At 35.5% G+C, this 12,500-nt stretch overlaps 1 protein-coding gene and 1 long non-coding RNA gene across 3 annotated transcripts in view; one reads left to right on the top strand and one right to left on the bottom strand.

Moving 5' to 3' along the window:
- Window positions 1-7,838, bottom strand: part of LOC135219198 (uncharacterized) — a 62,845-nt gene extending 55,007 nt beyond the window's left edge. Inside the window, exon 1 of the long non-coding RNA XR_010315389.1 lies at window positions 7,725-7,838. This is a non-coding gene — a long non-coding RNA (uncharacterized LOC135219198). The remainder of the gene's footprint in view (window positions 1-7,724) is intronic.
- LOC135219197 (protein obstructor-E-like) lies at window positions 4,500-10,569 on the top strand. 2 transcript variants are annotated; one of them, XM_064255755.1, is made up of 5 exons: window positions 4,500-4,655; window positions 6,096-6,302; window positions 7,018-7,224; window positions 7,764-7,977; window positions 9,659-10,569. In XM_064255755.1, the coding sequence occupies exons 1-5, from the start codon at window positions 4,625-4,627 to the stop codon at window positions 9,717-9,719; spliced, it is 720 nt and encodes a 239-aa protein (XP_064111825.1). In that variant the 5' UTR covers window positions 4,500-4,624; the 3' UTR covers window positions 9,720-10,569. The 2 variants fall into 2 exon arrangements, with proteins under 2 accessions (XP_064111825.1, XP_064111823.1); XM_064255753.1 differs by having other exon boundaries at window positions 9,442-10,569.
- The last annotated feature ends 1,931 nt before the right edge of the window (window positions 10,570-12,500 follow it).

Here is a 12,500-nt window from a genome sequence, read left to right as displayed (position 1 = left end):
CTTGTTGTTGGCTGGGAAACTATGACGTCAAACGTCAGACGGATAATCTCTTTGTATTTTTTCTCTGTTTACGTTGTTGTTCACGTAAACACGTACATATCTAAGATTGCACATGATGAAGCTCAGGTGGCAACATTCATTAAATAATTACTAATAGAACTCTTGTTTAATTTTAATACCTCTTCAATTTTTGTGACTCCAAGCTACTGAAATACAATAGATGATTTGAGTTATATTTTATATTTATTATATAATAGCATAGAATGCCATTTTCACTGATATTTTCTAACAGGCTATGTTAATTCGATTGATTAACGAAAAACCAAGATTCTTAGCAAACTTCCTATTCTTAAAGCTTCTTAAAAAATTACTGTAAGAACTAAGATTATGATTTACCCAATGTACTGCCGGTAATAAATTCTGCTAGCAGCTTGGGAAAATATATGTATGTATATATATATAATATATATATATATATATATATATATATATATATATATATATATATATATATATATATATATATATATATATATATATATAATATAATCATCATTATTTCACAATGACTAAAATATGAATATAACATGAAATAACGTAACATTTCATGCCATTAATGTAAACATGTTTTAGCGGAAAAACTCATTGTACCACGACCCTACCCTAACTGCAAAATCAACGACAACATCTCTTTAAAATAGGGGGCTGGGGCGAAATGTTCCGTACCATCCTGAAAGGTCTATGGCGATTCTTAGTCTCATGAAAATATAACCGAGGATTGGGACTGTTTGCCTTCAAGCGGGTCCGGTCTCTAAGATTCTGGAAATTTATGAAATAGAGACAGAGCCAAAGATCTGATAACACTCATACGCGGAAAGCCATCGACTGGAAGATGACTCACGCGAAACGGGATGAACAGACCTAGACTGTAAAGACGGGAATGGGTACTAAGTCTTCTGTTTCAGCTGAGGAGGAAGTGAATACAGTACTCTAAAATGACGCTCGCCTTGAACTGGTGCATTTCTTGCACCGAATGAATTGAGGAATGTGGACGTGTGTGAGTGGGATTCGTTTTCTTGAATATGATTAGGGAATTAGGTGCTGATGATGATAGTCTTGTGGGAATTATTATTATTATTATTATTATTATTATTATTATTATTATTATTATTATTATTATTAGTCACGGAATTAAAATCCCCGTGTCATTACACAGAGGAATCTAATATCAATTTAATAACCATTGTTTGAATGAAGAGAAAAATTCCACTAAGATCTGAAGACCTAAAATATGAGCAGACAGGAAATAAATACTGGTATAACAAATAATTTAACCAACAAGAATAAATACAACTATCCCAGTTGCAAGGCAACGGTTTTGGTACATCACTGCTAGCAAATAATAATAATAAATAATTTCATCATCAATCATCATCATCATCCATGCATCATTATTATTATTATTATTAATTATTATTATTATTATTATTATTAATTATTATTATTATATCAATAATGGCTGCGAATTTGACTAATTTTTTAGCTCTGATTTCAGATTTACGATTACTAAAAATTCAAATATTTGCCAAGAGGACATTTAGTAATACACAATATTCCTTCAAGCAAAATAACCATATCATAGTTAAACTTAAATTTCCTTTAAAAATATAAATGCTGATTGATCTTTGGATGTGTGATGATCATGTTGTATGATATTTACACACACACACACACACACACACACACACACACATATATATACTATATATATATATATATATATTATATATATATATATATATATATATAATATATATAATATATATACTATATATATCTATATAATAAATATCCAAACACACACACACACACACACACATACACACACACACACACACATATATATATATATATATATAATATATATATATATATATATATATATATATATATAATGAAATTATCTTTGTATGTGTGTGTGTGCGTATGACTGTAGACAAACAATAGTCTAGAGCATGGTGATTATTCCATTTCAATCTTGTAAATTTTAATAAGATAAGAAAAAATAGCAATTAACCAGAGGCTGATTTAGAGATACAACTGATGTCAGCGTTTTATACCATTTTCCTTAATTAATAGTACATTCTCCCCACCACCCACCCTAGCCAGCCCCCACCCTCTCTCTCTCTCTCTCTTACACTAAACAACTTTTCTCTCACAAGGACATCCGCCAGATGATGTGTTGCTTCCTTCCTCGCCTTCTCGGCCTTTCCCTGGGCCATTTCCTCAATCTCATTGTCACTTCTGTATGATTTTCTCTGTCTGTCTGTCTGACTGACTGTTTGCGTGTCTGTCTGACTGTCTGTTAAACTCAGACAATTTGTCTAACCTGAACTTTCGTTGTATGAAGTGTATTAACTGACTGTCAGCTTGTCTGTCTTTCTTAAAGATAGATTTCATATTACATCTACACCTTTTGACAGATAGTCGACTGACGGATAAGTTGACAGGCAGACAAACAGAGGCGATCAGACAGAGGTATAAGTGGCAGGGCAAAGATAGGTCAAAAGTGATAGGGAACTTGACCTTTCACCCCGTTAGGTGTACAGTAAGTCCTAATGAGCAAAAAGACAGAAAGTCCAGATCAGTGAGAAGTTTAGCTAAATATTAATATTTCATATTTTCTAAGTAACTTATGGAAGCTAAATATAACCAAAGGCTTATTTTCAATATTTAATATATAGCGGTCAACATTTGCTTTGTGTAGCTCCTTTAACATTGCATTATTACTTTGAATTGTAAATGGTGACACTAAATTACCAATGGATGATAATTATTTGCTAGCTTAGGAACGGAAAGCTATTGATAATTACACTGACACACACACACACACGCACACACACACACACACACACACACACATATATATATATATATATTATATATATATATCTTATATATATATATATATATATATATATATAGTTTTTGCAGAAATTATTATTCCTTAAATTGAAGTTTCTAGAAACGACAACATAATCCAATCAGTTATATATATATATAATATATATAATATATATTATATATAATATATATTATATATATATAAATTATAATTATAATTACCTATATAGATATAGATAGATAGATAGATAGATAGATAGATAGATAGATAGATAGATAGATAAATAACATACATACATACATACATACATACATACATACCATATATATATATATTAATATATATATATATATATATATATATATATATATATATTATACACACATATATAATTGCAATATATGTATGTATATGCAGCATATATACATGTAGTATATTTACACATCATAAGTATATACTTCGAATATACATGAAAGTCAAATAAGACTTACGTTGACTTTTCATTTATATTCCGCTGCAATGAAATTAATGTGGAGCAACAATATTTAACTAAACGTAACGGTAAAAAAATTCAAGAATAAAAAAAAAAATATAATGTATAATAAATTATATTTATTTAATATTATATATATTATATATATATATATACACTTTGTGTGTAAACAATATTCCATAGACATATATATACATACACAACATGTGTATATATATATTATATATATTAATTATATCAATTATATATATAATATATATATATATATATATATATAAAATAATGTGGTGTGTGTGAATTTTATTTATGTTTGGAGTACTCAACTTGAAATGATCTTATGCACTGCAGTACTACTGAAAAAAACATTCAACATTCGATATATATATAATATATATATATATATATATATATATTATATATATATATATATATATATATATATCTAAGTAATCTTGCCAAGTCTCCTTCAGTACCGCAAGAGTACCTTCATCACTTTTTCCCCTTTCTTTTTTTTCTTTCGTTGGGCAGCTACGGGTCTCAGGTAAGTAACAGGAATCACCGACGAACGCACACACGCCTTCCTGCCCAAATGACCATGTGAGGCAGGAGAAGGCTGACTGCCTACATCTGAAGGTTGCGTTGGAGATGGCTGGTGTTGGAGAGGGAGTGTTGGAGGGGGAAGGGGGATCAGGAGGAGGAGGAGGAGGGAGGGCTTCACCTGAAGGTGGGGCAGGAGTAGCGAAACACTGTTACGTCGAGCTGACTTTTGGGGGAAAATATGGGGATTTGGTTAGAGGGGGAGGTGGGGATGGTGGCGGTGATTTCGAGGGGGGAATGGGGGAGGGGAGGAGGTGGGTTATCAGATCATGATGGGGTCAAAAAGATGGGGAGGAGTTACTCCTCAGGAAGAAATAGTGGTGGGGGGGGGGGGGGGGGGGAGGGGGGGGGGGGGGGGGGGGGGGGAATAGTGTCAGGTTGGAAGGGCGTCGTGGGGACGGTGGTTTGTGAATGGGGTTGATCGGGGAGTCGGCGAGAGAGAGAGAGAGAGAGAAAGAGAGACGGAGGGAGGGAGGGAGCATGACGGAGGAGGGACATGAGCGCGGTGAGGAGGAGGGAGGAGGAACGGGTAGGAGGAGTTGTGATCGCCATGGGAAAGTGAGAGAATAAATAGGAGAGTGAGGCCCTTGGTTCGTCAGTAGTAGTCTCGCAGCCTCCCTTCGTCAGCCATGTACAAGCTCGCCCTCCTTTTCTTCGTCGGTGAGTTGTGACCCCAGGAACTTGATTCCGCAGTTCTCTTCTACTTCTTAAAAATCTCCTTCTCGAAGGAAGAAACTCTTATGTTCCCCAAACCCCAAAAACCAAATTGATATTACTCTCGAGACCGCTCAAAGGATATCGAATTTCTGTGACGTCATTCCAAGTGATTTTACGTACATTCCTCCAAGGGATCTCTTGAAAAGATGGGCCTAGTTGTCTCCTGATGGTGCTATTAAGTGCAGTGAATTGAATTTTACCTCATCGCTCCAGTCCTCTTGGCGGCTCGAGTCTCGAGTTCTTCCTTCTTCTGTCAATAAGATCATTTTGCAAGAAATCATTATGGTTATCCACATTTCACATCACTCTTGCTCTAGATCCAGTAATTTTGAGTAACAGATCACTCTTAGCAATTTAGACTTGATGCATCTCAGTACTAGCTCCTTTCTCTTCAAGATGCAACTTGAGTCTCTTCAAGATTCAACTTGAGTACTAAATATTCATCAGATATTCGTCCATTTTAGGAATCCTTAATGGGTACATTTACAAATGACGCAAAATGAGATATTTCACTTTGAAGCAATCCAAGTATTTTAACATAATCTTAGGTCCCCACATTTAATGACAGGTTTTCATTATGGTTTACTCACTTTTAAGAAATTTTGTTGAGGAGCTGAATTATAACCATTATTTATAGATGGAAGCTGCTTAGACCATAGCGCCTATGCTTAATTTCACAAGATTGATCAATATAATTGCTATGGATATTCAAAATTTGTGTACGTTCACACGAGCAAAAATAATAAAATAAAACAAATGTTTTCATAGCTTGATAAGCAAGCTTTCCCTAAATAACTTGTCAGTAAGTGATAAAAGTGAAACCAGGATTAACGCAAGGACTACCCTTTATCATCCTTACCAATGCCAAGAGGTGATCATGAAAAGTTCTTCAATACTTGATGATCACAAAATGGGCGAAATCATTCCTAAAAGGTATCCTAAACGTTCACCTCCTTATTTGCCATTGAACACAAATTAAGTTAAGTATGTCTTAGTTTAACCAGACCACTGAGCTGATTAGATTTTTATTTGTTACTGTATGTTTATTTCCATTACTTCTTGATTTATTCGTATTTACTTCATTTTTCCAACGGAGAGGCTTTTCGTAAATAATGGTAACCATAAAATTATAATTCATCTTTCTGAAGATTACGAAATGTTCACATTTGTCTTAGCCAACTATAGGCACGGTATTCTTTAGCTTCTTGAGTGCGAAGATCTTACGAATAGGTGAAAGATTTCAGGAATTTTATGAAGAATGTGAAAAAGGATACCATTAGCAGGAAACTGCAGGTGGTTAAATGACTAAAAATCTTGATGTAGTCATTTGTAATTTCTTTTGTCATAATAATATTAACCCCTTCTTGGTTTCCTTGTCTGCAGGTGTGGCCTCCGCCCAGTTCACCTGCCCAGGTGACGATGGCTTCTACCCAGACAACCGTCAGTGCGACAAGTATTATGACTGCTACCGTGGTAGCATGACTGAAAAGCTCTGCCCTGATGGTCTCGTATTCGACTACACTCTCTCCCCCGGAGTCGAGCAGTGCAACTACCCCTTCATCGTAGAGTGCCCCGAAGGAGCCGCTCTCCGTAAGTTGATTCTATTTGCTTTTTTGTTTTTCGTGAACACCCTCGTGAAATCAGACACGTCCTTCCAGAATCTTCAGTGAAATCAATTCCTTTTCTCATAAAATGCAACCAGTAAATAGAATCTTTTTGCTTCAGTTACGGTGCCTGTGTCCAAAAAAGTACATAAAAGCAATACCAGTATTAACTATCCCGTTAAATCAAGACTTCTCCCTCGGACGCTCACATCGTCAGCCAATTTCATTTTCTCATCCTCATCTATTAAAGCAGTTTCACTTGCTCGGATAGTTATATTAATCAATCCCGTTTTAGTCCGTTGTTAAATGAATATCCTTTCGTCAAACCCTTTTTGGATTCATTCCGCTTTTCCAATTGATTTCTATTAAGTCGGCCTTACTATTTGTATAGCCTATCTGCTCATTATCCATTTTAGAACACTCTAACAAACCAATCCCATTTTCGAAAAGGCCACAGTGTCTCAATCCCTTTTTCTGAACACCCCCCACCCCTTTTCGAAACTCTAATAGAGTTCATTCTCATTCATCAATTATCCCTCATGAATTCAGTCTCCTTATTCGAGCGACCCAGCAAAAATCAATTCCCGTTTTCGAACTGCCTACTCAAACGATCCCATTTTTCGAAAACGCAAACAAATTGCTCCCCCCCTTTTTTTTTAACCGCCCCACCCCAATAACCCTACTTTCTCTCCTGCAAACAGAGCCCGCCCAGCCAGCAGGCATTGAGTGCCCCCGCCAGAACGGTTACTTCGAGCACGAAGACCCCTCCAACTGCGAACAGTACTATGAGTGCACCGGAGGTGTCCCAGTCACCCGCTCCTGCGCCACCGGCCTTGTCTTCGATGAGTTCTCCGGCACCTGCCAGTGGGCCCACACCGGAATCCGTACCGGATGCGGCCAGCGCGTCGGTAAGTGTTTGTGTCCTTTGAGTAAGGAAACGTTCTCTCTCTCTCTCTCTCTCTCTCTCTCTCTCTCTCTCTTGTAGGACCTCCCTTTCCAAGAGAAAATGTAGTTTCTTTCTCTCTGTCCCTCACTGAATTAATGCCCTTTTTCAACTCTTATTAAACAAAGCATATTCTTTATGTCCTTTAGATAAGGAAATGTACTCTCTCTCTCTCTCTCTCTCTCTCTCTCTTCTAGGACCTCCCTTTCTAAGGGAAAATGTGGTTTCTTTCTCTCTGTCCCTCATTGAATTAATGCCATTTTCCACTCTTATTATACATATTCTCTAATGACAGGTAAAAATGTTCTGTTACAACAGAATTCCACCTAATTAAAGGAGCCCATATTTTGGCATTTTTATGGGCTCCTTTTGCTAGATATTCTCTAATGTTTACAAAATTACGCAAAATACTAGAGACATCTTCACGTGAGAATAAATAAATGATTATCAATCACCCTGAAATACCTTCTTCATGCCCCTTTCCTCTTCCTCCGTCTCCTGCAGAAGTTCTCGCCGACGGCTTCGTCTGCCCCAACAAATCCCAGGTCGCCACCAACGGGCAGGAACTCGACCACGCCCGCTACGTGAAACCCGATGACTGCCGCTTCTTCTACATCTGCTACGAAGGCAAATACCCACGTGAGGTCGGATGCCCCCAGGGCACCGTCTTCAACGACGTCACCCTCATCTGTGACGCCCCTGAGAACGTACCAGGCTGGTGAGTTGAGTGATAGATTTGTATCGAATGTACGATTTTGTCATGCAATTATTAGATGATGTGTCAGTATCTGTAAGTGCTTTAATTAAGCATATCGGTATTCTTAATGGATATGAATGTATTAATATCACATCAATTAAATAAGGATTTATAGATCACATCGATTAACTAAGAATTTATAGATCACGTCGATTAACTAAGGATTTATAGACCAAATAGATTAACTAAGGATTTGTAGATCAAATCGATTAACTAAGAATTTATAGATTGCATCGATTAACTAAGGAATTATAGATCACATCGATTAGCTAAGAATTTATAGACCATATCGATTAACTAAGGATTTATAGATCACATCGATTAACTGATAATTTATAGATCACATCGATTAAATAAAAATTTATAGATCAAATCGATTAACTGAGAATTTATAGAGTCGCAGAATTATTTTCAAATCATTCGGTATTATTAATTTTCGTTTGGAGATTATTCGGTTAGTTCAGAAAGATAATATTCACTTGATTAATATATATATGTATATATATATATATTAATTTTATTATATATATATAATATATATAATACTATATATATAATATGTATATATATAAATTATATATTATATATATATATATATATATATATATATATATATATATGATATAATATATCATAAATAACTTTTACTCGAGATAATCATTCGCAAATTGTAATGAAACAACAGTTAAGAATGATTCTCCTCATACCTGTCTTTCACTCAGTTTAGGGTAATCCGATAATGATCGATTCACTTATCATTTATTCTAGAATAATAAGACAATACATTGTCATTCACACTCCTTCACATTCCGCCGATGACCATTGATCTTGTGGCGCCAGTTATCTGCTTCTGGTGACGCAATTGATCTCGTTCACTGCAATTCCTCTGAAGTGAATTGAGAACCAATACCAATTTTACTTTCTCCTTCCGCGTGTATTGCTGATTCTTGCTTTTCCTTACTTTCTAAAATCATTTCTAATCATTTTCGCCATTTTCCTTCTTTCTCGACTTATACGTCTGTCTCTCTCTCTCTCTCTCTCTCTCTCTCTTTCCTCTTGCTTGCACATAGACACATGCACGCAGAATTAAATCATCGGAATATTTCTCTCTCTCTCTATCTCTTCTTGCATGCTCATAGACATACATGCACGCAGAATAAGGTCATCGGAATATTTATCTCTCTCTCTCTCTCTCTCTCTCTCTCTCTCTCTCTCTCTCTCTCTCTCTCTCTCTCTCTCTCTCACCAATTGCTCACCTATCTAAATTGCATGAAGCATTTTTTTTTATTTTCACACTTCACTGGAATAAGTGACTCCTACTCACTTCTCTCAATTAATAACAATATCTGGCAATGCATGACTATTTCATCGAAGGGAATCCTACTCAAGTTTCTAACGTGTCATTTCTTCTCTTTCTCTTTCCAGCGAAAACTATTACCCCAACGAACCCCTCACCCCCTTGAAGGCTGCTGGATTGGGTCTATAAATCAACGCTCGATCTGACTCAGAATAAAAATAAAAACCAGTAGAGCGCAGAAACAAATGAAAATAATTAAAAATCCCCAATCGAGCAAGAACAGCAACAATGACAATTTACGGAATCCGACGCAAATCTCTAACGTGTGTTTTCTTCTCTTTCCAGCGAAAACTATTACCCCAACGAACCCCTCACCGGCCTGAAGGCCGCTGGATTGGGTCTATAAATCAACGCTCGATCTGACTCAGAAAAAAACCAATAGAGCGCAGAAACAAAACAAAAAAAAACAATCAAGCAAGAACAGCAACAATGACAATTAACGGAGCCTGCGACAATCTACCAGCAATTTTTTTTTTTTTAATTCTCTATTGTTATCCCCAGTATTATAATCCAAGGTGATGTTGTTCGCCTTTCGAGCGTCTGATAGAAACAAAAGAGAAACGGATGAAGGCTTTTCTCGCCGGAGAATTTGAAAAGAAGACAACACAAATCGAAGAACGAAGTCGAAGGAATAGTATGCATTTAAGAAGCCACAGAGAAAAGGAGAAGACAATTTCTTTATTCATTATTATTTCGTTTGTATAATCATCTGCTTGCAAGACTTTCTCTAGTCGCTTTGAAACACCTTCCTGTAGATTGTACGTGTACCTATGTGTTTATTTTTTCCATTTAAGTCTCCCACTTTTTAATTTTTAAAACTATCATTGTACAGTTTTTGGACCCAATTTGATTATTATTTTTTTTAATGATCCCCCCCATATCACACGGTTAAGTGTTCACTCCTCACATCTTCACGTTTCTTCATTTCTTTGTTTCTTCTACGTCCTACGTTTTCCCTTTCATATAATATTTTCCCCTCTCTCTTTCCGCCTGTTGTATAGATCATGCCATGTTGTGAATATTTCTTCTCTTCTCCTTTCCTTTATTCTCTCTTCGCCTCTCCCTCTTTTATCTCCCTTTCTCTAGAGTTCCCCCCTTGCCATCCCTTGACTCTTTTGTTCTATTGTTAATTTATATATCGCACTCCAACACTTGTTGCGTGCTCACAAAATATTAAAAAAAGAACAAACACCGTTGACGCCGTCTTTTGTTTTACCCTTCCCATCGAATTGCGCAGTTTCAGAACTGGAGAAAATTGATCAAGAATTCTATCTAAACATTACTGAATGAATCATTTATAAATCAAGGAAAATATTTCTGACATTGTCTTACTTTCTGGGCATTTCAAATCCATGTCGTGACAAATGTCCGAAAACTAAAATATGTCTTCAATGTGCATATTGGTATCAAATTATCTTATGATTCTTCGGAAGGAAGTTGTAAAATAGAGTAGTATAATGGAATCGTGTCTTGAAAACACTGTTCCTCCTCTGAACTTTGAATGTCCTAAAAGAAACAGATTGCTTCCGAACATACGTGTGTACATATCACATACCCTGCGCAGTTCTGCACATGTCTGTACTCATTTTCAAACTCACAAACGCAGACACACAAATGTACACAGGTATAAACTATGAAATCTATGTTTCAAAAGTAAGTCAGAAAACCAATCAGTGACAAACGTTACACATAAATATACATATATACGTATATATATATTAATAAAAAATATATATTATATAATTATATATAATATATAATAATTATTATTTTATAATATATATTATCAATATATTACAAATATATATATTCTATGCATAAGAAAAATCAGCAAAAAGACTCAAAGCTGAAAAAAATAATAACCACATTAAAAGTATTTCTGTAAGCTACATCCCAACAAAACTACAATGCAAGGAAGAGAGTAACGGTAACAGAGAGAGAGAGAGAGAGAGAGAGAGAGAGAGAGAGAGAGAGAGAGAGAGAGAGAGAGATTAACAAAAAGTAAAATGAACTGGGTTACCGAGACACCGCTTCATCTCCTTCGGCTCCGCTGAGGTAACACTCCGAGTTTCACTTTCGCACCGAAGCCTCGGAAATTGGTTCATGAATCCATTGACCCCTGAAATGGACTCACCAGAATCAGTTCATTCCAAAGATTGGGTGAAAATATAATATAATATGATATAATATATTATATTGCCAACACAAGCATATATAAATAACCATTTTGAATATAAATGCAAACGCTTCGCAGGGAAGTACAAACACGTATATATATATATATATATATATATACATATATATATATATATATATATATATATATATATATATATATATATATATATATATATATTAAAGACTAATGAAATTCCAGACTGAAACAAACACATAAAAAGAGAATGGTGTTTGACTCAACGTCCACATCGGACACCATTCCCCACTCCACCCCGCCCCCCCACCACCGAACCAACCACTCACCCGACACCTACTTCTCTCCTAAAGGCTTCTTTAGAGTTGCTGTTGCTTAAGTTCGACACACTAACTTTTACTTCATCGCCTCGATTGGAAAGGTAGGAGAGAGAGAGAGAAGAGAGAGAGAGAGTGAGAGAGAGAGAGAGAGAGTGTGGGGGGGGGGGGGGTGTCAGAAATGAATGCTGGGGGGATCACGAGGTCACTTTTTGTTCAGCTGTGATCATGTTGAAGAGATTGTAACGGTCTCTCTCTCTCTCTCTCTCTCTCTCCCTACCGCTCAGAGCGAGTATTTTTGACGAGAGCCACATGTTATGTATATGTTTATGAAATATGTAAGTGACCATTTGCATAGTACCCTCATGGTGTTTTATTAGCATACCTACACAAGTGTGTTCAGTAATGCACAAGGACTTTATTATATTTATATATATATATATATATATATATATATATATATATATATATATATATATATATATATATATATATATATATATATACATATTATAAAATTGTATGATTTAATTATTTCATCACTTTCACGAGTGAATGTTTGAAAGGCTGAGGGTAATAATGTCATTTCTCTGAGGAAACCGTATACATATATCTACTATGTGTAAATAAGGTATAAGCTACGAAGGAAAGATAAACA

This window comes from Macrobrachium nipponense, chromosome 1 (assembly GCF_015104395.2).
Source record: "Macrobrachium nipponense isolate FS-2020 chromosome 1, ASM1510439v2, whole genome shotgun sequence".
Lineage (NCBI taxonomy): Eukaryota > Metazoa > Arthropoda > Malacostraca > Decapoda > Palaemonidae > Macrobrachium > Macrobrachium nipponense.
Note: the sequence above shows the minus strand (reverse complement) of the source record. Positions and strands in the feature narration are given on the sequence as shown.

Coding starts and splice junctions, on each gene's coding strand:
- LOC135219197 (XM_064255755.1), top strand. CDS start 4,625: ATGTACAAGCTCGCCCTCCTTTTCTTCGTCG. Junction 4,656..6,095: donor CGCCCTCCTTTTCTTCGTCG/GTGAGTTGTGAC, acceptor CCTTGTCTGCAG/GTGTGGCCTCCGCCCAGTTC. Junction 7,225..7,763: donor CGGATGCGGCCAGCGCGTCG/GTAAGTGTTTGT, acceptor CGTCTCCTGCAG/AAGTTCTCGCCGACGGCTTC.